Source organism: Zootermopsis nevadensis, unplaced genomic scaffold, assembly GCF_977971745.1.
Source record: "Zootermopsis nevadensis isolate Lab colony 2312 unplaced genomic scaffold, Znev_1.0 Znev_ptg000002l, whole genome shotgun sequence".
NCBI classification, from domain to species: Eukaryota; Metazoa; Arthropoda; class Insecta; order Blattodea; family Termopsidae; genus Zootermopsis; species Zootermopsis nevadensis.
Genome location: NW_028259134.1, coordinates 20,903,379 through 20,928,556, shown reverse-complemented (window position 1 = coordinate 20,928,556; position 25,178 = coordinate 20,903,379). Strand labels below are relative to the sequence as shown.

Genomic DNA, 25,178 nt, shown 5'->3' with positions numbered 1-25,178 from the left:
TGAGTAGGAGCTATACCTCCACTCCCCCCCCAAGCGCCTACATGGCGTATAGTGGGACAGCTTTACTTTTACTTTACATAAGAAATTGTTATGTCATCTGTTTATTCGGCATTGTTGTGTTTCATTACAGCCGTCAACAATCCGCTTTCGTTATTGCGGAAAGAACTGAGCTGTGAATCGCTTGTTGAAGAAGTGCGTCGTAGAGTAGATAATATTGTGCTGTTAAAAACGTTTTAGAATATCACAAATACTTATCTTATATAAGAATTATTAAGAAATCTGTGATACTGCCCTCCACTCCCTCCATTTTAGTTTTGATTAAATTGATCATTGTCCGTGGACATCGTGGTCTCTTACATTTGAACAAAGTTCGAGGTAAGGGATAAAGGCGCATCGCACTTCATGCTACTGCTGTGTTTGTGTTGCGTCATACTATGTACAGATAACAAGATGGATGACATTGAAGCTAAAAGAGTCCGTAATGCAGAATATATGAGACAGTACAGAAAACGTAAAAGAAATAGAAGTATTAAATAATGAACCTGAAGTTTCCAAAAAATACCAAAAACTAATGCTGAAGGTATGAGGGATAGATAATTAAGCAATATCTTAATCAAACTATTTACTCAATTGCAAAGCATGGATAAAGGAAATATTTAGAATAAAGCTAATATATAAACTTCCTTTCATTCTATTTATTGCCTAAATGTAATTTAAATACAAAGATGTATTTACGCCAGATTCTCCGGAACCGTGGTTCTACTGTCAATTTTTGTGAAAACTATGTTATCCGTGGTGAACACATCAATCGTAAGAAAAAGGCAGGGTTTAGTTCTTCACTTTCACATTGTCAAGTTACATCATAGCCTTTGTAGTCAGAGATTTTGGCATAATTTTACAACATTAAAGTGGTATTCTATACTATCATTCATGTGTGATGATGTGGCGTTTGATTAGGTGCTGCACAGAGTTTAATGACACACTTTTGTGAACTCGGTAATAGGCCCAGGGGCTCCATACAAACACAATAATAATCATTGCCGGAAATTCTCTGCATCATGTAGCTGGTCTCATGTCATTTAAGAATGAATTTAATCATATGTACTACATTATTTATGTATTTCGACTAGCTGTGAAACGGCCTCTAGAGCTCTGATCTCTGTGTTATCTAAATTTGTCACGACATCGCTGTTGTTTCGTTTCGTCGGTGTGGATACACGGTGTATTATCTGCGAACTTTTCGATTATTCTGTATGGCTAAAAGGTGGTCGACGTGGATAGTTTCATGCAAGTATAAAGTGACAGTCACACATTTTTACCAAGAAGTAAGGATTATTGTGTTGTAAGAAATATGGTCAGTATACGGCCATTCAGGCATAGTAGCTGGAGGTGCTTATTCTGGGATCGTTCACAAGGGCTACGATTTTCGACTGCTTTAGCTCACATAAAACCTAAAATATCTGATTTTATTAATGCATTTGAAAACAAGAACTGATTCTACAGATGAATGATATTGTATACAACTCTGTTATTTGTGCTGCTTGATCATTCTCATTACATTTTTTGTTAATGTAATATATGTATAGAACATAACCTAATACAATATTTATAACACGCAGGCTGACGGAATTATTTGTTGGACGAGTAAACTGGTAGATGAAGTACGATATCTATGATGATGGAAGGTGATGATACAGTTTCTAATTCCAAAGGGAATGTGGTATTTAAAGCTTGGAAACGCCTACAACAGGTATGAAAACGTTCTTCTTACATTGAAACTCTGATACAACATTCCTCTGAATGCCACAAATCTCACATTGTGCCCATTAAATTCTTGGAACAGAAATTCCCCATGTCATTCAATATAATGCCACCTCTGCTAGCTGTCTGCCATAAATTATTGTAGATAATTTTGCTATTATATAATTAGTTGAGTTAGTACTGTAGGTGGAAACAAGTATATGCAGATTCTCATGTAGTGCCAAAGTTTGTTCTAAAGTAGCGGGAAAAATTAATTTTTTTTCTCCTAATTTCTCTCAGATCTACCAGAAGATGCTAGATGATGTTACACCATATGCAATGGCAAGGTGGCTGTTTGCAGCTGTTCTAACATTAGCCTTCCTAGGAAGAGTTTTTCTGCTGCAGGTATGTTCTGTGTGGCCTATACTAATAGGCTGATATGCAAGGGTAAATGTATGCAGATTTGAAACTGATAGCAGTATTTAATCATAAATTCAGTATTTTAATGGGTATTTTATCTATAAAACTAAAGTATAGGTTTCATTCAGGCAACTTTTAATGATTTATTAAAAATATGGTAGAATAGGATATAATTTATTATATTCAATGGATCCTTCATGGGCCCAAGCGAAGGATGTAGAACATGTCATAGCACAAATGCTATACTTAATTTATATATATTTAATTTTGTATTCACTGAAAATATGCCCCATAAGATGTATATTAATATGTGGTTGTGGTGTCAGTTGATGGTTTGAGGCAGAGATTCTGCATAACTTAAGTACAAGTAGAAATATATTTAGTGCTTCTCAGATAGCTGGGTATTGTTGTGTGAGAAGAGATGAGATTTATGAGTACTAAGCATTGCTGTTTTTATTACATGTAGCATATTTCTTAATGTATTAGATGGGCAAGAATGTTACTAGGGGAATATCAGATTTTTTTCCAGGTTGTGGCTTAGAGGATATTTGTAGTTTTGTACCACATTTGTTCTTTGGGTTATGATTAATGTTTAAGTCAGACATTCTACTTTCCTCCATTAATCAAAGGGATATAACATGATCAGTGTTCATTTCTTGGACCTTTCATATGAACCTATAATTTAGTGATTTTCTTTTTCAGTTCTTTGATCCTGGACCTTGAGGATCATCCTGTATTGATTGTTAGCCACAGCTAACCTATAGTCCATACTCTTCATCATCATCACCTTTATGGATTAAGCTCGTAGCTTATTCCAGTTACAAGGACTGAAACTGTTTCTTTCTTTGTCATATGTCGATGGTATCTTCTGTCCCTCATTTTATATCAATAGGAACATCTGTGGGGTTCTGCTTTCAAGCATTCTTTCTAATTGTTCTATTCATTATTTTATGGTTTTTGTTGTTATTATACTGATGTATATATAGCTCTCAATTTTTCCTCAATATATATTGTTGTTTTTAGTGTATTTTTACAGATATAGGTAACTGAAATGATTAATGAAGATTAAGTGTATTTAAATGTGATGTCTTTGTTTCAGGGATGGTACATTATTACATATGCTTTGGGGATTTACCACTTAAATCTGTTCATAGCATTCCTTTCACCCAAGATAGATCCTGCATTAGATTATGAAGGTACTTAGATTTTTGTAATTGCCAAGGTTGAAGTTATAGTTATGTGGTTTATGAAATGTGCCAGCCCATCTTTGTAGCTTACTTGTGTAATATCAAATGTTTTAGATGAAGGTCCAGAGCTACCCACAAGGGCAAATGAAGAGTTCCGACCATTCATCCGCCGACTTCCCGAGTTCAAGTTTTGGTATTCGGTGACAAAGTCAACAGTGTTTGCAGTAATCTGCACGTTCTTTGATTGCTTCAACATTCCTGTCTTTTGGCCAATTCTTGTCATGTATTTCATCACCCTCTTCTGTATTACCATGAAGAGACAAATTAAGGTAAGGAACAGTATAAAACTGGCAGCAAAGTGGATATTGTTTTTGAATATAGAACGCATACACACCATCTATTGAAATGAATTTTTTTTATGGCAGTGGTTATCATAGTTTACAATTTTGAAGCCATAGTTTCATATCTGTTCATGTGTTTATGTGGAGACAGTAAAGTGCAGGAAGTACCTCTGCTCTGCTATGTGAAAATGGAGGAAATCTGTCTTTCATAGCCATTAAAATCTGAATGGATCATGACCGAATAGAGTTCTATGAATTCTTGGTCCAAGGACAATCAGCAGACTAATCCCTTTTTCCCTCAAACAATACTTGCATATTCTAAAACTTTTACATTTTGCCGGCAATAAAATCTACCTGATAAAAATTCTCTGAATAGTGACAGATTTTAGAAGCATAGAAATGTATCTGACATTCTGAATTTAAGATTTTCAGAAGTGTATCAGTATACCGAACACAGGAAAGTTGTATTTAGGCATTATATCCCTAAAAGTACAAACAATTTTAAAAGAAAGCTGTACAGACTTTTGTGACAGGTCAGGTTACACTTTCAAAATGTGTAGCTCTGTAGACAGAATTTTCTGTCACTGATATTATGTCTGCTTATGGCACAGTACTGCAGCTTGTCTGAAAAGTGCAAGGAATGGGCCATAAATTGTATGTGAAAGTAGTTTCCTTCATGTTACTGTGTGATGACCTGTATAAGAAGAAAATAATTTATAGTACAGTCTGCTACAGCAATGTTCCATCCAGGTTTGGGTCAAAGGATCTGTATAAGAAGAACTGTGATATAATGTTTTGGGAATGAGCTTACCTGAGGGCTGTATGTTGTCAGTCTGTGCACTGACCAGTATTTGTAACCTACCAGCTGAAGGAAACTTCAGACTTCAGAAATAAATTTAGTATTACCATGAACTTATGGTCATTCAAGACTATAGTATCTAAATGGGTTATGTAGACAGAAGTGACTGGGTGTCCACCAGTTACAGTATGAGCAGAAGAACCTGGAAGTGGATGAAGACGCTCGTCTTCCACATCACAGATTGGCCATTGTCAGTGTTGTCATCATCCACATATCTTCTGGGGGAACAGTGATTACTAGGTTCGAATGCATCAAATGTGGTTCCTGTGGTTTGAAAATTTCCTTCAGAAAAATAAAATTAATGCCAAAAAAGGTAGAAGAGAGATTAGATAATTATGTATGTAAAACTTTCATAGGTAGAGTTTATTGTTTTTGTCATCATTTTTTGTTTATTTTTCTTGTTTCAGCATATGATTAAATATCGGTACCTTCCATTCACACATGGGAAACCAAAGTACCAGGGGCACGAAGACTCTGGCAAGGTGATTAGTTCTAAGTGACATTAAAATTATGGATAATTCGGGTGGTGAAATCAGTAATATAGATTTGAAAAGGTCCCACTGTGATGGGAATACGTGATCCAGTTTGAGGTAGAACAAAATTGGAATGGCTTCAATTATTGCTGATTCAACACTGAATTTGAGAAGCAATTTGAAATAGGAAAAGTGAGGATTGCGAAAGAGAGTGTGTGCTGACATTAAGAAATTATAACACCTGTTTCTTTCCTAGTCACCTGTGATGGACATGATTTATCATTTTTGGTCATCTTAGTGCTACACATTTTGCATTTGTGTGTTTTTACTTAATGTAACAGTTATCTCATTCTTGAAAATAAGGAAATTACACATACAGAAATAAATTTATATACATTAAGTATGTTGCAGGCATTTCAGTTAAACACTTCAATGAAACTGTAGTGAAATTTAGGGTTATTGTTTTATTTCATTGTAGTCGGAAAAGGTTTCGTTGGTGCCCGGAGCAGTAAGAGAAGAATGAAGCATTCTTCAGTCCTCTAAATGTTGTTATGATGAGGTAATATTTGCTCAGAGTTCAGCATTAGGTTCTTTGTAACAACATAACTCATAATTAAAACATTTAACATGCATTTTCTTTATGTATTTTATTCACATTACCTCTGTTCTAATTTTATGCCAATAATAAAACACAGTGTGTGTTGTGCCTTTATTGTTTGGGGGTTTAAACTCTCACCCCTTAGGAATACAGTATACTATTCCTGATCATTCACATACAGACTGCCTTTGTACTCTTTTAGCCTTCTTTCCTTTACCATATTATCTGTATGGCCCCTCATCTTTCAACTTTTGAACAATTTGACTGATTTCCACAAGATTTTGTATGGAAATTGACATTGGAAGCTACCTCAACCTTGTACTTAATTTCTTAGTCAATAACAACATAATGGACATAGAATTTGGATAATGAATGATGTACTGGTGTGGTAATATATATACAAAAATGATGATTATTTTTATGTTAAATGATCCAGAAGAGATATCACATGACATCTGACATTGCTTTGAAAACAAATAATGAACTGTTACTATTTGTTTGAACAGGATGCATCTAGCTCAGGATAGTCCTGTGGTGGTCTTTTGTGAACACAGTGATAAACCTTTGATCTGCAGATTAAATATGACATGTGCAGATAGGACATAGTTTACATTATTTATTCTAATTAATGTCCATCTGTATACATGAAACAACTCAAGGATGGTTGTTGGGATTTTCATAAAATTTTACATTAGGGAGTTGTGTTACAATGTCAAAACATTACAATTTTTATTTTTATTAAAATCAAGTAGTAATGGATATGTACATGCGGTTTTGTGCACTGAAGTGAGGAATCATCAGACTTCAGTTTTCTCTACTTTCTTTGATTACAATAATTGCTGTGATTACCAATGTTAATGGTCAGTCAGATTCTGGCAATCATAAGAATTCATATGCTATGCATATGTATACATTTTCCAACTTCTTTTAATCCAAAGTTAGGTCTGGCTGTAGTTTCCTTTTTATTGTGGTAGGGTAAAAAACTGTGGAACTAGACCCCTAATGGACCCATTGTCCATCCCACAATGATACTCAAGTGAATATGGAGCAGCAGTGGAATGATGACAAGAAACCTGAAGGACTTGGAAACAAACATTGCTACAGTGCTACTCTGATCATTATAAATTCTACGGGAACTAACCAATATTTTGGTAGTTTTAATTTTACCATTTCAGAAGCTGGCTCTCTTGTCACCAGGTAAAATTACAACAGTTGATTTCTAATTGGTAGGACTGAATGAATGGCACCCACAATTGTAATTGGAGGATGTCTGTGCAACTGGCGACATCTGACGCATTATTATTTTGAGGCCATCGAAGATGTCGCTGATAATGTTGCCAACTTGTTTCTTATGGGTACGGGGGGGGGGGGGGGGGGAGTCCTATAGCTGATGTGTCCTCTTACGTTTAAAATTGGCGCCATGTAGGTAATACTTAGAGGGAAGGTTACCTTGCATTGCAGTATTTTACAAGTACAGTGTAGATACTCGGTGAATAACGAACAAAATTCAATAAGGTCATCAAAATCCAGACAATTCCAAAACAATGTCATGCTTTCCACTTGTGCTTAAAGAAACCTTATTAGAAATGTGCCATTCGGCAACTGTATCCTTCCGCAGAATTGTGTGGACCATATTAATTTTGTAATCGATAGTTTGGTATTATCTGAAGAATGTAAAGTACGTTTATTGAACAAATTAGCCGTACATAGCAAATAACATTTTGTGTTTTACTTCGTGTATAAATTTTATAGACATATTTGTTATTCAATGATATCGCTTCGTCATGCAGCGCATGCGCAAGAAGCCGGTTCATTTTGTGGTTGGACATCGGTAAGGTGCTGGAGAGTGTGTTGTAGTGTATTTAATTATAAAATTGTTTTTATTTCCTATATTTACATGTCTCACAATTGCAGGTAAACGCCGAGTCGAACTGGGGAAAGGGATGCTATTAAGAATTAATTAGGACGGATTATCTGGATTACAGTACAGTAAGTAGAGTCCACGTCAATGTGGGGTATAATCTACTGACCGTGACACGTCGACTGCCCAAGAAGCACAATTTCATTTATGTATGGCACTTTGATTATAATGTAATGCTTGAGGTCAATTTTTTAATAACGTAATTATGTAACTTTCGGTTTCTGTTTATACTATGTTAAGGATTTTATGGTGACATACTAGCACTTGATATGGCTTGCCATAAGGGATCCCCAAATTCTTAATTTTGTACAATTTAGTAAGATATTGTTTCGATGTGCCTTACATATTGTATGTTTATTATGCAGTGTTACTGTAACGACTTGGCGCGAATCAGGACATCCCTACAATGCAGCAAGCAGTGATGGAGGAGGAAGCCGCTTATGAGCCCCCATCTCTTAAATATGATGATGCTTTTCCAGCATTACCAGAGTCTGTCACGTCAGCCTCCCCAACCGTAAACCAGCTTGGACAATGGAACAATAAAATGAGAATTGGTTCCTCTGTGGTTACCCAGGTGAGCAGCTTTATTGTGCCATATTGTACTGTGGTGAGCAGGAAATGTGTGATGGAATTTATAATGCAAGGAAACTGTATATATGAGAGATGAGGTTCTTATAGCAGTGAGGTACATTTTTCAGAATGTGAAAGAGGTTACTTGAAAGCTACTTTTTATGCCTTAGGTTTGTTGTAATACCCTGTGACTTTCAAGACTTATTATGACTTCACCTAGGTTGTTTATACTGGGACTGAGAGCAAAAATGCAGTAGTCCTAAGGGAATTTTATAAAGCATGAAATATAAAGTTGTGCTTGCTAGGAAGAAAATGAATTTTGTGTAGAACATCTTGGAAAAGACTGCAGACTGCAGAGTTTAAAACATTAGAATAGCTCTTTGAAATGATTTTGGGTTGGATGAAATTTAAAGCACAAGTGTACAAGGGAGCACTGAGAATTAAAAGGAAGATTACAGCAATGGAAATCTTATGGAAGTGGGTGCTGAGCAAGAAAAGGCCTGGAAGACAGCAGGAAATGAAGACTTTAAGTGCCCTAAGCTGATGACTGTTGTATGCATATCTCAAGACTTGCAGAAGGTTTACAAATGTCTTTCATATTTCAGACATAGTGAAAGCATATATGGATGGAAACTTTTATGGATGCAGATTTGTTGTAAAGACTGATTTTAATAGGGAAATATTTGAGACGAAGAATATCACTGCAGCTCTATTTAGATTTCATATTCTCCCATAAGTAAGACCAGCCCTCAGCATGTATAAACGTCCCTGAAAGAGAACAATCTTCCCCTGAAGAACTACATTGTTAAGTTTGTGAGTTCATGTCCTCGCATTACATTTGTTGATTGTGGAGCATCTGCAAATTAGACATATCAGGAGCTGTTATTGTACATTAAATAGAATATGTTAGGATAAAAAAAAAGAATACAAATTTTATTATTATTATTTTATTATTGGTTTCTTTTGCATGATTTTATTAAGAAGTCAGATTGTTTATTTATTCGTAGTGTTCTGAGATTGCGCCTTAACGTTTTCCAGGAGCGTTGGCTAGTGCAGTGCAGCCAGTTAATTATGAAATATGCACTATTTAGACAGTTAAACATGGACATATGAGTTTTGTCTTGGAAACAACAGCTTGTCTTCAGCAGTACATTGAAGTGAGAGACATCATTGTAGTTTAGTTATTTGTGCCATGTTATGGAGTTGAGGCCCATCTCTGATGTTAGTGGAATGGAAATTGCAAACTTTTTTTAGATCTTGCCTGTAGTTGAGACAGGAAATAATATAAATGTCACATAATTTTCCTAGATATTGGTATACAACCCAGTATTGTTTCAAAGTAAAATGCAAGCTTAGTGGGCAGCTGGCAAGTTAGAGCAAATAGAATCTGTCATGTTTCTCAACATCAGGATGAATGAAGTTTTACCTTTCAGATAAAATATATTTTACAGCTGGGTTTGTAACTTTGACTCTTGAATATAATATATTACAGCATCTACAGAAATAAATGCATCACTCTCTAAGACTTCAACAGATCGCTACATTGTATTCTTGTGTGTACAGGTTTTCAGAGTGCCTTTTGAGGAACGCAAATTTGATCACAGTGATAAATTTGGTGAAGGTGAATCTTTGCGTACTTGTCTAATGATCATGAAGGAAACTGGGGCACATATTGAAATATCATCATCAAAAGATATGTCCCTGACATTCCTAGTGACTGGGAAACAGAATGCAGTATTGGATGCAAGACGAAGGATTCTGACACATTTTCAAACACAGGTAAAATAGAAAAATGGTGAAACATAAAAATAAGATTCTAATTTTTTGTTTGCTTTGCTGTAACCTTAGTTTTTCAAATGTGTTTGTAAGCAGCATAACTGCTGTCAAAATGGGAATTGCTCCCATGGTATCTGTTTTAAAGAATTAATGAAGAGACATATTTCTTTTTACTGGGCTTTTGTTGTTAGTGGTATATATTGCTTACCTATGTCTCTATTGATCCTACATAACCAAGCAAAAATGTGACTTCAATTTGGTAGGTGCCCCTGGAACACTCGGTGTTGTAGCTGAGGATTTTCATATTGTTCCTTAGTAAATCATTATTGGATAGAATCTTTAATGGACCATGACAATTTATGCCTCATTATTCCCTAGTCGCCTTTCACAATCTTTCATTTTATGACATTCATTACAGCTTTGATAAGTAATTGATAAACTTCCAAGAAACCATGTAGCAAATATCAGTACATTGACGGTACCTTTTCATTATTTTTTTTTTAAAGAATTCTGAAGTTATTGGAAGGAATACCATTGGCACAATACTGCTAAGAATTTTTATGGAGAATGATGTTTGTCTCAATTTTTGCAGGCGAGTATGTCCATCTCCATTCCAAAGGAGCATCATCGTTTTATCCTAGGAAAAAGTGGTACCAAACTGAAGGAATTGGAAAAGACGACAGCAACCAAGATCTCTGTACCCAATATGGCTGACAGCTCAGATAAAATTACCATCACTGGAACAAAGGAAGGCATAGAGAAAGCAGTGCATGAAATTAAAGTAACATCGGATGAACAGGTAGGGACAAAACAAAATGTTGTAAATCTGAATTTGTGCATAAATTAAAAGGGGCTGTAATTATCTTTGTTGCACTCACACGTGCATGTGTTTGGATGTCACACATTGTTACATGATTTATGTGAAAATATGTGTAGGCTTGTGACATATATGGCGTGGTAGGTAAGTGACTCGCGCGTTTGCAGCACCCCTGAGTGGAGAATTTTGGTCTTTATTACAAAGATATTTTTCATGTCTGTGTTGTTTTCTGCTGTGTCAGTGTTCATATTGTTGTTCATTTTTCTTTAATATAGATTTATAATTATTTTATGTGAATCATTTCAGTTAAAGCAGGTATATGAATATGTGTCTATGTCAGAGACATATCATTGATTGATCTTCGTGCTTTCAGTCCAAGCAAGCGTATGAGCGCATCTCTGTGCCAAAGATGTACCATCCGTTTATCTACGGAGCACATAACGAAAAGGTGACAGCTCTTATGAATGAGACTGGTGTAAGGATCAACATCCCTCCTCTTTCAGTGCAGAAAGATGATATTACTATTGCAGGAGAGAAGGAGGGAGTGATGACAGCTAAAGAGCGCATTCTCAGCATCTATCAGGAAATGGTGAGTTCACTTTGTGAACCACAGGAGGAGGATATCAGATATTTAGTTCTGGACATTGTAGTTTTTCTGTGTGGATACAAGTACAAACTGTTTTAATGCCACTCAGGCATGTATTGTTTTATTATAGGAAAAGAAGTGCACACTTGTGTCAGTAGAAGTGCCAAAGTCTCAACACAAATATGTGATTGGTCACCGTGGCAGCACCATTGCAGAAATCTTGCATACGACTGGAGTCAGTGTAGAGATGCCTCCCAATGACTCCAGTACAGGCACCATAAATCTTCGAGGTCCTCATGACAAACTTGGTGTCGGTGGGTATTTGTACAAGTGAACAGAGATAAACTCAACTTTGCCATTTTTGCTACATCAGAGAGATGCTCATAAATGATTATTAAGTTTTATCACTTGCTATCATAATTTAATCTTGAGGTCACCACACTTTTTATAGCTTGAGATATTATTGTTGCCGTTGCTTAATTAAAAGCACGTTAAAGCATGATAATTGATGTATCAGCCTGCTTTAGGGATTTAGATGAAAGATAAGCTACATTATAAGAATTGTATTAGGAAATGTTAGCATTTGCATGTATGTTCTGCTGTTTTGCGTAATACTGAAAATCACAGCATGAAATATATTAATGAAATAACAGGTTGGAGACCTGTTGATTTAGGGCCACTGTATATTAAGGTGTATTAATGTATGGATTTGTAGCACTGAGCATGGTGTACGAGAAGGCAAATAGTGTTCTCACGGCTACTGTCGATGCTCCAAATTGGATTCACAAGTACATCATTGGACGTAAGGGTGCTAACATACGTGGCATCACACAGGACCTAACAAAGGTATTTCAATGTTAAAGTCATATAAATAAATCTTGTGATTTCATATTCTTTAATGTTGATAAATGTTAGTAATTATGTAATGTCATATCAGGGCTTTAGTGTGTATATATTTGTCATATATTCTTAAGCATGGGTGCTGATATTTTCAGTTTGGTGAAAAATTGTGGGTGTAGAAAGACAAATTAAATATAAGAATGCTCTAATTCCAAAAGCATATTCTTACTTCTGTGCCATTGTCAACTGTCTGCAGACAAAAGAGACTGAGCTTGTTTATGCAGAAGCTGCAGCACTTAATTTTAGACAAGTAACAGTATTCAGTATTTCAAGGTCATGGTTTAATCATCTGTACAGCATGATTGTATATATTGTCTTTCCAAATTGTCATTTCCAGGTGCACGTTGAATTCACTGACAAGGAAGACAGAATCAAGATTGAAGGACCTCCAGAAGAAGTAGAGAAAGCTCAGGCTGCTTTAGAAACCATGGCAGCAGACCTGATATCCAAGTTAACATTTGTGGTGATGACGGTCGATCCAAAGTTCTATAAACACATTATTGGGAAAAGTGGTGCTAATGTTAATCGGATGAAGGATGAACTTGGTGTGGTGATTAACATTGCAGAGAATGATGGTAACAATGTAATCCGTATAGAAGGAAACAAATCTGGTGTAGAAAGGGCAAAGCAGGTATTATGATCTATTCATCTGTTGGTCGTGTTATCAGTGTTCATTCTTTCTGTCTATGTTGTAAGATTTTTTCACTGTCATTCAAATATTTGAAGCTCCGGGCGTAAAAATATTGCATGTGTGGTGATTTTCTTTTGCTTCATGTGCAGAGAAATGTTGAAAAATTATATTGTGTGTCTGTTATGAGAGCAACTAAAATTATGATTTCTGTGTCACATTGTAATTCATGAGACTTCTTTAAGTTTGAACAAGAAGTAGAAAACATTTAAATCATTCATTTCTTTCTTTGTTGTAGGAACTTGAAGATATGGTTCATAAATTGGAAAATGAGAAGGAGAGGGATATCATCATAGATCATCGTTTCTACCGCAATATCATCGGCAGTAAAGGAGACAATATCCGTGAGATCCGAGAGATGTTCAATCAAGTACAGATAACTTTTCCTGGCCCAGGTAAGTTATTTTTAGACACAGTTCACAGTTATGTAGTCTTATTACCTGTGATGGTGCCTCTGAATTTGGGACATCATGATAGATAATTTTATGTTTCATTTGCATGTTAATTCTTTGTCATCGTACATTTTTGACAGATCTTTAATTTAGGTCCTTTGTATATAATCTCTGCATTATTAGATGAGCATGTTTTATGTTTTTCTTGTATGGTTTAACATGTGCTGCATTCACAGGGGAAAAGCGTGACGTTGTGAAGATCCGTGGCCCTAAAGAAGATGTGGACAAGTGTCATAAGTACTTGTTGAAAATTGTGAAAGAACTGAATGAGAGCAGTTACATGATTGAAGTACCAATCTACAAACAGTTCCACAAGTTTGTTATTGGTAAAGGTGGTGCCAACATTCGAAAGGTGAGTATGATTCATGACTCTTGTAATTTACTCAATTTTTTGGTGTGTAATTTGTCACATACAAACACTGGTTAAAACTGGAACTCCATCAAATTTCTTTTAAATCCATTAATTGGTTTGTTGCCTTGTATATTTCTGCCAGGCGATGGGGTTTCTCTGTTAGATTTTTCTGTTCTTGATTTCATACTTAACAGAACTTGCAGATAGGACTCGGGAGGTAAATTATTGTGTGAAAATATCTTCCCCACAGTAAGAAGAGCTTTATTATGTGTTGTTTGTAGCAGATAATTTCATGCATTAATAGTAGGAGGAGGATTAAAAATTGTTTTTAAGAACATACGTTTTTACATTTATTTTTTGTTTTCGGTTGGAATTGTGAATAATATTGGATCTGTTTGATGTTGTGTAGATTCGTGATGAAACTCAGACTAAGATTGACCTGCCAGCAGAAGGTGAGAAAAGTGATGTCATCGCTATAACTGGGAAGAAAGAGAATGTTGAGGAAGCTAGGGAGAGGATCCAGAAGATACAAAATGAACTAGTGAGTCTCTTAAGTATTTTGTGGCATGATTTTATTTTCCTTGCTGGGAAACTTCCACTTTCTCAGAGAAACTTGACAAACTGGGTAACAATCTGAGCTTCATGGAAAGCCTTTTACTCTTACAGCACAATTTCACAATTACCTATCACATTTTACGTTCGACAACCTGTCTCTCCCAGTACCGTGAAGATCGACTAATGGCCATACATGACCACCTTCATTTTTTTTTATGAAAATAAGTGAATGACTGGATTAAATTAGGTATATGTGAATAAAGCAGTACACTATTTTATAATGAGTACATGATATTTACAGGCTAATATTGTGACAGAGGAGATTGTGATCCCGCCACAGTTTTACAACTCCCTGATTGGTGCCGGTGGGAAACTTATTCATGCCATTATGGAGGACTGTGGAGGGGTTGCCATTAAATTTCCTCAAGCAGAGAGTCGCAGTGATAAGGTTCGTTAAAACTGGTTACATGTAAGGTCAGACAGCATCGACTTGTATCTTGTTATTTTTTTTATAGTTTTATTACCACTTATGATTTTGTTATCATTGTAATCAAAGGTAACAGTTCGTGGTCCAAAGGAAGATGTGATGAAGGCATGCCAGCAACTTTTGGAACTCACAACAGAACGACAACTGTCGAGTTACTCGGCCGAAGTTCGTGCTAAACCCCAGCATCATAAGTTCCTTATCGGGAAAAACGGTGTCAATATTAAGAAGATTCGTGATCTTACTGGTGCTCGCATTGTGTTCCCAACTGACAAGGATGACGATAAGGAGGCCATAACTATTATTGGAAAACAAGAGGCTGTCGAACATGCCAAAGCAGAGCTTGAGGCCACTATTAAGGAAATAGTAAGTTTCATGAGGGCAGGCTTTTATGTGCAGGAATAAATCATGAAATTAGAGCAGAATCATTATTCCATTCAAGACATGCCATCACATTGGCTTATCAAAAGCACGGATTAAAGTATGTGCGTAGTGTTTGAAATTCAAATTTTTCTTTAACTTCAGTTTAATTTTCAAATGTATAAATATACAAATCAGTATCTGTTCATGTAATAAAATTTCTGATTTGAACCAACTTTTCACTCTGCTTTGATATTTATGCTGTTTCAGTAGGCTGTATAGATAGTAATATGGAAGTAAGTTAATTATTTTGTGTGATTTTGACTGCAGTTTTTACCATTTGATTTTTAATTACATGTAACAGGTATTTGTTATAACATGTTTTCCAAATGTTTTGAACTCTCATAACGGACTTCTGCTTCAGAAATCCTTTCAAAACTTTGCATAGAAAACCCCTTGGAAAGAGATGATGTGGATGACTGTTTGTCATTACATTGTAGAAGTAAGGATGGTTTAGTCTTGTATGATATGTGAGGCAAACAAGACATGCAGAATATGATAGCTTCCACTTTTTTAAGAATGGGATATGAATATCAATTTTTTGTTTCTGTAACCCACAGGACAACATAGTTGAAAGTGATATGAGTGTGGAGCCAAAATATCACCGTCATTTTGTGGCTCGACGCGGAGACGTCCTTCATCGCATCTCAGATGAGTGTGGTGGTGTAATGATCTCCTTCCCCCGCCCGGGGGTGCAGAGTGATAGGGTGGTGCTGAAGGGAGCAAAGGAATGCATTGAAATGGCCAAGCAGAGAATACAAGAGATTGTTACTGATCTGGTAAGTTTGTATTCACATTCCCAGCCAGACATACATTGATCAGCAAGGGAATATTTCTTTTTGTGTAATGCCCATCATTGCATCAGACAACATTAGGAAGATTTTAAAAATTTCATATGTAGTCCGTGCATTGCTGTTGTGAGGAAGAAGTTTGAAGAAAATGCCATTTGCTTTTGACTTATAGCCCTAAAATTTATTCTGTAGTAATTTATTCTTTTGATATTCCTCAGTGTCTTAACTTAAGACTCTGTCCATACACATATATCCATATGGAGGACCATGGTACTTCATAAACCTGTCAAGCCATCCATTGAAAGCTTTAAAATTATCAGTCTCTGATTTTATAGTTGTCTGTAATTTTCTGTCTGATTGTTGTTCCATTGATTGGTAGGTCTGAAGAACTTGTTTCATCAAACCATTCCATCAACCCATGCTTTATTTTGTGGCTTTATGATTTGTATAATTTTTATTCTTAACACTTCGTGAGAAGTTTGATTTTGTGTTCGGAGATTGTACTGTTTGAAAATACGTTTCTTTAAACTATCTTAAGAGCTCATTTTCTGCTTATAAATGTGAACTATTCGATAAATTAAATTCCATAATGAAAAATTAATGAACATGAGCTTGTACAGAGAAATAGATGTAATATGTGAGATATTTGATAAGACTAAAAGTTTTGCCATCTTTTCACGTGTTTCATTATTTCACTGTTGCATTGTATTGTTTTCTTTTGGTCATGTAAATAAAATTAATTGATTTAAAATAGTGTATTTACAGCTATAAGTAAATTTGATTTTCAGGAATCAATGATCAGTATAGAGTGCATAATACCCCAGAAGCATCATCGTACTGTCATGGGAGCTAAAGGTTTCAAGGTACAGGGAATCACATCTGAATTTGATGTGCAAATTAAATTTCCTGATCGTGATGCTCAAGGTATGGATTCTTGGTATATGGTTACAATAATGATTAAGATTGTGCTTAAAGTTTGTTTTGAATTGACATTAACAGCTTGTGTAGTAATTTTTATAACATCTACAGGTCACTGATTGCATTAATAACCATTTATATGTGTATAGATTTCTTATCTATTTGCAGAATAAATGGTTTCATAAGAATTGAATACATTCTATGCTCTCTCCTATGACACGTTTGTGTGCGCTCCACATGAAAACCATTGGCTTAAATATAAATATGTGCATTTATGTACATTGAAAAGGTATGTTTTTGTTCAGTTTCTGGAAGAGGTAATCACACAGACTTATGTCTGGTGGATGTTTCTGTTCCATTCTGTGAACAGATCAGTCAGTCTTGGTTGTATGATTGACCATTCTGAAGAATAACAGCACAAAGAATGATTTCTTTTGCTGCTACTTTGTAAGAACTAAGGGCGAGCACCATTTCCTGAATATTATGGTAAAGCTCAAGGTGTGGGCAGAGCTGCTTTCAGTAAAATTATAACAAAGTAAAAATTATGACACATTCCAGAGGAATATCACAATCACCAGGATGAAGGGCAACAGCCAAATGGTGTTGTTGAGGAACATGAACCTGTACGCATGTGTGACGTGATCCGTATCACTGGCAAACAAGAAAACTGTGAGGCAGCTAAGAGAGCACTCTTGGATTTAGTACCTGTTACTGTTGAGGTAAGTAGCTGACCAATTCCATGGAATAGTACTTATTCGAAAGCTAAAATTTGCTTAGATATTTGAGTTCCCTGCCTGAAATTTTATTCTTGTGTTCACAAGAAGTCACTAAAAAAAACTTTATTTCCCTGTCAGTGTCTAGTTCTTGCATGTGGTATCTTCCCTTGGAGTTTTCAATCTAAAATTTTGTATGTTTTTCTCATCTTCCCTGTGTATGAGACAACTCTCTCTATCTCTCCCTCTCTCTCGCTCCCACTCCCCAGTTAACATAGTTGCATGTTTCCTTGTTTTTCCATGGCGTAACAGAATAAGGTTTCTTACAGAACGTGTGTTGACACACTACTTGTTTTTTTAACAGTTCGATATAGCTGCCACTGGTTATACAGAATCATTTAATTTCTTCAAGCTACTTAATTTTTTGTGAGAATTTTGTTAGCCAATATATTTTATTACATATATGCATTGTTTGGTTTCAGGTTGATGTTCCCTTCGATTTTCATCGTTCAATCATCGGCCAGAAAGGTAAGGATGTGCGTGAACTCATGGAAAGGTATGATGTCCATATTGTACTGTCACCAGCAGATCAGAGGCTTGACATTATAAAGGTAAGCTACTTGGTTTCTTCAGCATTTCTGGTAAGTGTTCTTTTGAAATATATGTCCATAAAGTTTGGCTGCTGGAGATTGTAATTAATCTCTTTACTGCCACATGTCCACATTTTACATCATATTGGCCATTTTGTACCTTCAAATTTTAAATCACTGCTGTTTACAAATTTAAACTCTGTATACTTTAGTTATCTGTTGCAGCTGCTTATGAACTTCTAGGGCATCCTCCTATCTTTGCCTGCATAAGAGGATACTTTATTTGTGTAATATTCCATCAAGATCACATCAAATGACGGGACAGGAACTACAGTAATGTCAAGTTTAAATCACTCTTAGGCGAAAGAGTATTTGGCATCCTGTGTGTTGCATATTTCTGTTTTAATTTTACATTTGCATTGGACAATTTTATAAAGATTAAAAAAAAATTGACATTTATAGTAAAATGTTAATATATTTAAATTTATGAATGATTAAAGTTTAGTATATTGTTAATTAGAACAGTTTTAGTCAGAAATGTCTGAACATGTGCCTGATTCTCGAGTGTTAAAAGGACTATGAGCGCGTAAAGTTATGGACATGGATTGTACTTTGCAGTGGGAAATTAAAGGTGAATGAATAGCATTCACAGGTATTGCTGACAAAAATGTAAAGACCATTACATAATTAGTGATAAAAAAAGAACTGAACAACAGTTATGTGATGAGCTGTTTGAATTTATATCTTCCTTTTTTTTAATTTATATCTTAATTGCGTCATGTTTGTGTTTTATTTGATACAATATTTTATTTTCCGTATATACACAAACTTAAAATAATGTTGTTTAAAATTACTTAAAATTATAACATTCTCAGTAGATACTGTATCTTGTTACATTTTGTATTGACGACATGTTTCGATGTGTATTACATTCTTTTACATTGTATTACGTTATATTACGTAATAACTCTTTAAATTAGTAAATTATTATATTTCCTATGTCAATATCCAAAATCACGATTTGAAAATTAATTTTACAGATATAAAACATCCAAGCACAACCTTCAAATTTAAAAGGAAGAGACTTAAAAATCAAACAAATCAATATACGCAACGCAAGATGTGCAACAGTTTTTAAAATTGATAGACCTGATGATGATGTAATACACATCGAAACATGTCGTCAATACAAAATGTAACAAGATACAGTATCTACTGAGAATGTTATAATTTTAAGTAATTTTAAACAACATTATTTTAAGTTTGTGTATAGACGGAAAATAAAATATTGTATCGAGCTGTTTGAAATTACCTCTCGATTTGAATGCGTAATGTTGCATGTCACACATGCAGTGGACCTAATGGTCTACAAATTCTGTTATATGGGAACCATTTATAACCTATTTCATAGATTGGTCTTGCTTAAGTAAGGTGGTAGTTACAAGATGAGAGCTGCCCTACGTACAATACATGTTCATAATGTTTCTCTTGAATCTATTTTAGCTCCTGTCATTGCAGTTATGAAATAGTGCCACAAATTTGGTTGGTTGCTGTACAATGAACTGTAATATGTTTGTGGTAATATAGATATCGGGTACGCCAGCCTGTGTCGAGAGAGCAAAAGTAGCAATAGAGGAACGTTGCAAAGAGCTGGAAGCTGAGAGACAGGACCGCATTCTGAAATCATTTGAACTTAAGGTAATAATGATACGTTTTAATTTAATAACAGTTCAGTTGTGTAAGTACATACTGTTGTTGTGTGTTCTGTTTTCATATTGCAAGTTTATGTTATTTGCTGGCACAGTCACATTTATATGTTCATTTTTAACATGATTCTTGTAGTTCTTCTAACATAACATTATGACTTAACTACAGAGGTCCAAGTCCTCCTTGAGTAGTTAATAGTACATTCCTCTTTTGAAGAAACAAATTTTTTTGGTGTAGAGCCACTTGAACGACCACTGAGGTGGAACAGTAATATTAAGGTCATGCCCCCCCCCCCCAAAAAAAAAAAAAAAAAAAATTCCACTGGCTTTTCACTGTCAGAGCATAGGTTCAATCTCAGGGTACTCAACATGGATGCAATGGAAGTGAGGAATGCTGGAAGTACTTGTCTCAGTTTTCTCTTTTTTGTCATCATATTGCCAATGATTCATACATCTGTTATCACCTTCATCAGGGGATGGTGCAGTGGAACCATTTGACCCTGTAATACCAAGGGACTCTGTCTCATTACACTGCTATCACCATCATTGTTATTCTTATGACATTAAGGTGGTTCTTAAGAAAATAGATTGTTTGGGTTGTAGATGAATGGATTGTATACAGGATTGTGTCCAGTAGCAGGCTTTAATATTAGCAATGGTGGGACCATTTGGTTTCACTGTCAGAGTGAGGTAAAGCATAATGAAAATTTTCTGTCTCTTCAGATTGAAGTTGATCCAGAATACCATCCCAAGATTATTGGGAGGAAGGGCGCTGTCATTTCAAAAATTCGGTCTGATCATGGTGTACAGATCAACTTCTTGAAGAAGGGAGATCCTGAAGAACACATCATAACGATTACTGGGTACGAACAGAGCACGCTAGCTGCTAGGGATGACATCATGAAGATCGTCAACGATTTGGTAAATTGCACACTAGTTAGTTCATGTGTACAGAGTAAACTGAAATGCAATTGTGATCTGTAGCAGTCTGAATGAAGGTTTGTTAAGTCCAACTGTGTAGCTGTTCCATAATATTTACCTAGTGTAATTATTATCATACTTCAGCTTTATCCCTTTCACATATGGGTAATTAGTTTTGTGTCTACATAATATGTTACATGGCTGCTGCATTAACATTAAGGCATCTTGGAACTAAATATTAAGCATAGCAGTTATGTTCAAAATTGTAAGTTTTCTCTGGGTTATTTCAGTTTCAAGAGATGTGCAACCATGGGTACTACAAAATACCTAGATGTGAATTCCATTGTTTTCAGAATGACATGGTAAAAGAGGAGGTACATATTGATGCTCGAGTCCACTCGAGACTCATTGGTGCTCGTGGACGCAACATACGCAAGATCATGGAACAGTATAATGTTGATATCAAGTTCCCTAGAAGCACAGATGCAGACCCGGATATTGTCACTGTGATTGGTGCTGAAGAGAATGTGTTGGATGCCAGAGAACATCTTTTAAACCTAGAAGAAGAATATGTAAGCTATTTTGCTGTACAGTCTTGTCAGTTGTAGAATTTCTGCAGGGATGGTTGGTTAAAATTGGTAAGACCTTTTCCTTCCTGATAACATTCTTTACATAATACCTGCCCCCCCCCCCCCCCCCCACAAAAAAAGTTTGTGTAGATTGAACTTTATCTCAAATAATAGGGAAATTTGAGTTTGTTTACTGGTTAATGAATAATTATAATATCTGTGCAGATGCAGGATGTAAATGAGGCAGAGATAAGGGAAAGTTATCGCCCCAACTCCAGTCGTGGTGACGATGATGCTTCTTTAGGCCACGGTAGAGGAGTTTCTGGTTTTGTGGTGAAAGGAGGACCCTGGGAACAAAGAGCTCCTGATACAGCCAGCACGTCTGAGTTTCCGTCCTTTGGAGGTGGTGGAGATACTCCACAAAATGTCCCTTCTCCATCAGGTGCCTGGGGCTCTCGTCGTTAAGATATTCACTCTGGTTCATGGTAACATCTTCCTAAGAATGGGTTGCATCTTCTGTGTTCACATAATCATTTAGTAGTGAATTTCTCTTACTAAAGTAATTCTGTTTTTTAAGTTATGATATAAACTGACAGTTTATCATTTCGTTAGTTATTTACATATATGTACCTCCTTGGAATGGTACAAATTGATGCAATGCTCAGATATTGCTTTAAATGAAACTGCAGCATATTCTTAGGTGGAGCATGTTCATGTAAGTTTGTTCATTTATCTTTAGGAACTGAACTGAAGATATACTAGGAGTTAACACACTGTGTATACCAGTTAGATTGGGTTCAGTCATCTTTGTTGTCTTTATTGTAGCAATTAAACAAATATGGGATTATATAGAATGAGAATGGCTTGTCATTGGCCTAATTAAAGTTTTGTGTACTCTAATGGATTAGTATAATGACAGAAACAGCATGTTTGTCCTTGGGATGATTTGTGTTGGCATCTATTAATAAGGCAGCCCAAAACTGCAAATTTTGTATTCAGCTCATGAAAACATTCTGGCATAATTTGGTATACAGCATATTCATTTACTTGATGTCTTATCATTGGACTCCACTATTATATCTCTGACATAGTCAAAATGGAAGAGATAGAGTATATATGTAGTGACAGCTGGTAATAGAGCATAAAGTGATACATTGTCACAGCAGGTTGAAACGAATTTAGTATTTAAGTGATAATAGAACTCAGAGTACATTATTATTTTAATTAAAAAAGTCAGTAGTAATACTGTTGATATAACAAGACAGTCTTTTTCAAGCGTGACCAATCTCCTCAGCACGAATGTTTAAGTTGGACTAAAGAAAAAAGGAGGAATGTTGGTAAATTATAATACATTGTTCGGGTGGCTTCCCTGTCCTTCACTGACTGCTGCGTTAACGACCCTGGCCTGTTATCTCTGGACTCCGAGACTTGGTATTTGCTGATTGGATGTTAATTCAAAGGTCTTCCCTTTTCCCCCCAACCGTACCTCTGCCCCATGTATTTAGATTAACAATTCCATCCACATTTGTGGATGGAAAGGAAATGGTTATTAAGCCATGTTAGGTACCATTTTTCCAGATCTGGGGGGAGGTGGTTTCTGTCACATTATGTCACTTTTCCAAAGTAGTTCAGCATATAATTCCACAGGAATGATAGCTACAGCTTCCTGTTTATTTCCCAGTATACATCGACAGTTGAATCTGATTAGGTTTTTATCCCCCTGTTCACAGTTTTATGAAAAATAACCTGGTGGCTCAAAAAGTGGAAAATTGCTACATACTTTGACTAAGTGATCACAGTACTTACATATCGATATGTAGACTAAACAAAACATTTCTTGGCTTCCGCACAGATGGCCTTCCACTTATCCATTGTATTGAGCAAGGCCTAGTGGTATTGTAAATATGAGAAAAGCCTGTTTTTGTGAATGTGTGCGCGGATGGTGGTCATTATCTTTGTCATGAAGTTGAACAGTGGTATGTATGTTGGGACTAGTTCAACTTGTGTGTATATGTAATATGTGAAGTAATATATTGCTGCCAGCCCAAGCTTTTGTATCAGAAGTATATCAATTTTATATACATGCCTACATCTGATTGGGAAACTAAATGAAAATAAAAAAATTGTTAAGTCTGTCCATGACTATATTGAGCGTGTACAAGCTACAGAACACAAGTCCCACTGACTCTTTTTTGTGCAAGTCCTTAACTCTATGCAGGATTGCAGATTGCAGTGGGATGTCCTTGCTTATAATGGGGGAAAACTTGTTGTATGTTAACTGAGTTTGCTTTATATAGTATGTGGTCAGATGAAAAAGAAAGCCCTCATTAATTCTTGCATCAGGTGCATTGAAGAGATTAAATGCATTCATATAGTTGCTGTGTTCTATTACACTTTTGTCATTAGAATTTCTATATATTTAATCATCATTATGATTGTTGCAGGCAGGGACACGAAAACATACAATTTTGTGCCTTGACCGAAGTAGCCTCCAGATTTGTAAAAGCGAGTATTCAATTTTTCACATAAACATTTGGTTTGAAATATGGGATTTATATATATTTTTTTTATTATTATTATTTTTGCTTTCTGCATTCTTTGCTATTTTTGAGAAAATGACTGCCTTAGCTTAACAATATGGGTGAAGGAGGTGTACATTATAGCATATGTATGTTGCTTTAATTATTATTTCTACTTAGACATTTATCCTTTGTTGAGTTTATATTCACAAAAACTATACCATACAAACTTCTCAACTGAATATCAGTAGCCCCTTCTGTATGATACTGAAGTTTGTACTCTCCTAGGATTCGTGTATTAATATGCATGTATCAGTAATAGAGAAATGTGGTGCTATGCCAGGTAAGAATCCAAGTGGAAACTGAGTATTGAAAATAAAAATTAATATGTTACAAAGTAGTTGTCTCACCTTTTTACACCTACATCATGAACTATCAGGTGACTCAGAAATGTTTATATTTCTCCCTGTACATGGAATTTGTATAAAATGAGTTGAATGTACTGTGGTATCAGTTTTAAGTACTTCAATGAGAGGTTTTTCATGGTTTTGAAAATGTGGTGTTTTATTTCTCCTAGGACTGATTTGTGGTAGCAAGTACTATTCCTAATTTTGCTCAGTGTGAAGTAGGTTTTCTTCTTGTTTTCCTGGTTCTTTTACCAGGTTTATATCCACACCTTGATCATGTTAGGTATGAATCAACTTATTTCCATATGGCTGTATGTGTAAGTTTGAGTGTAAATTAGTCCAACTGTGAGGAATGACCGGCCTGTATACTTGGAAGAAATACTGATGTTCTTTTCAGACCTGGGCAAGCATAAGTGATGACTCGGTAGCAATTTCCATTGAAATTCTGACACCACACCTCGCATTGGGCCCAGAGGAGAATGACACCACTGTTCATGAATATTTGAATAATTCAAATTGTGTTGGTTCTGAGAATTTGCGTTAGGTGATGTGTACTATAACAGTTGCGTTTTACCTATCTAAGGTATGTTATTTGAAATAGTTTTAATTAAAACTGGTGGAATGGTTTCACCACTAAGAGAAAGTGAACTTTGTGTCACTGTGCTGCTACCTGCTTGAATTACAAGCACAGTGACACTCCAGTGCAATATGAACCAGTATGTGCATGGATAATGATATTAAAATATAAGGATTAAAACTATAAAAGCAAAGAAACAAAGCTTTCAAGAGCTTATAAAAGTATATATATTATGATACAGCATGACCTGAGAGGAAATTTCAAGACTTCATTGGTTGATTCATGAGGCAATTCTAATTGAAAAATGTTATATCAACATGGGCCTCAT

The 25,178-nt window shown here is 35.5% G+C and overlaps 2 protein-coding genes across 6 annotated transcripts; both read left to right on the top strand.

The window, feature by feature from the left end:
• Positions 1–871: 871 nt before the first annotated feature.
• Positions 872–5,652, top strand: LOC110826992 (protein RER1). 5 transcript variants are annotated; one of them, XM_022058179.2, is made up of 7 exons: positions 872–996; positions 1,620–1,750; positions 2,041–2,145; positions 3,260–3,356; positions 3,462–3,676; positions 4,955–5,029; positions 5,499–5,652. In XM_022058179.2, the coding sequence occupies exons 2-7, from the start codon at positions 1,673–1,675 to the stop codon at positions 5,541–5,543; spliced, it is 615 nt and encodes a 204-aa protein (XP_021913871.1). In that variant the 5' UTR covers positions 872–996; positions 1,620–1,672; the 3' UTR covers positions 5,544–5,652. The 5 variants fall into 5 exon arrangements, with proteins under 5 accessions (XP_021913871.1, XP_021913868.1, XP_021913869.1 ...); XM_022058176.2 differs by lacking the exon at positions 872–996 and adding an exon at positions 1,003–1,287; XM_022058177.2 differs by lacking the exon at positions 872–996 and adding an exon at positions 1,003–1,325.
• Positions 5,653–7,303: 1,651 nt separating this feature from the next.
• Positions 7,304–24,266, top strand: Dp1 (satellite-binding protein 1 Dp1). Its single transcript, XM_022058116.2, has 22 exons — positions 7,304–7,449; positions 7,533–7,607; positions 7,905–8,113; positions 9,673–9,888; positions 10,478–10,684; positions 11,076–11,291; positions 11,419–11,602; positions 12,004–12,134; positions 12,526–12,819; positions 13,115–13,271; positions 13,505–13,680; positions 14,090–14,221; positions 14,537–14,683; positions 14,792–15,085; positions 15,700–15,918; positions 16,719–16,854; positions 17,407–17,567; positions 18,044–18,172; positions 19,739–19,849; positions 20,581–20,778; positions 21,132–21,350; positions 21,573–24,266. The coding sequence occupies exons 3-22, from the start codon at positions 7,946–7,948 to the stop codon at positions 21,810–21,812; spliced, it is 3,735 nt and encodes a 1,244-aa protein (XP_021913808.1). The 5' UTR covers positions 7,304–7,449; positions 7,533–7,607; positions 7,905–7,945; the 3' UTR covers positions 21,813–24,266.
• The last annotated feature ends 912 nt before the right edge of the window (positions 24,267–25,178 follow it).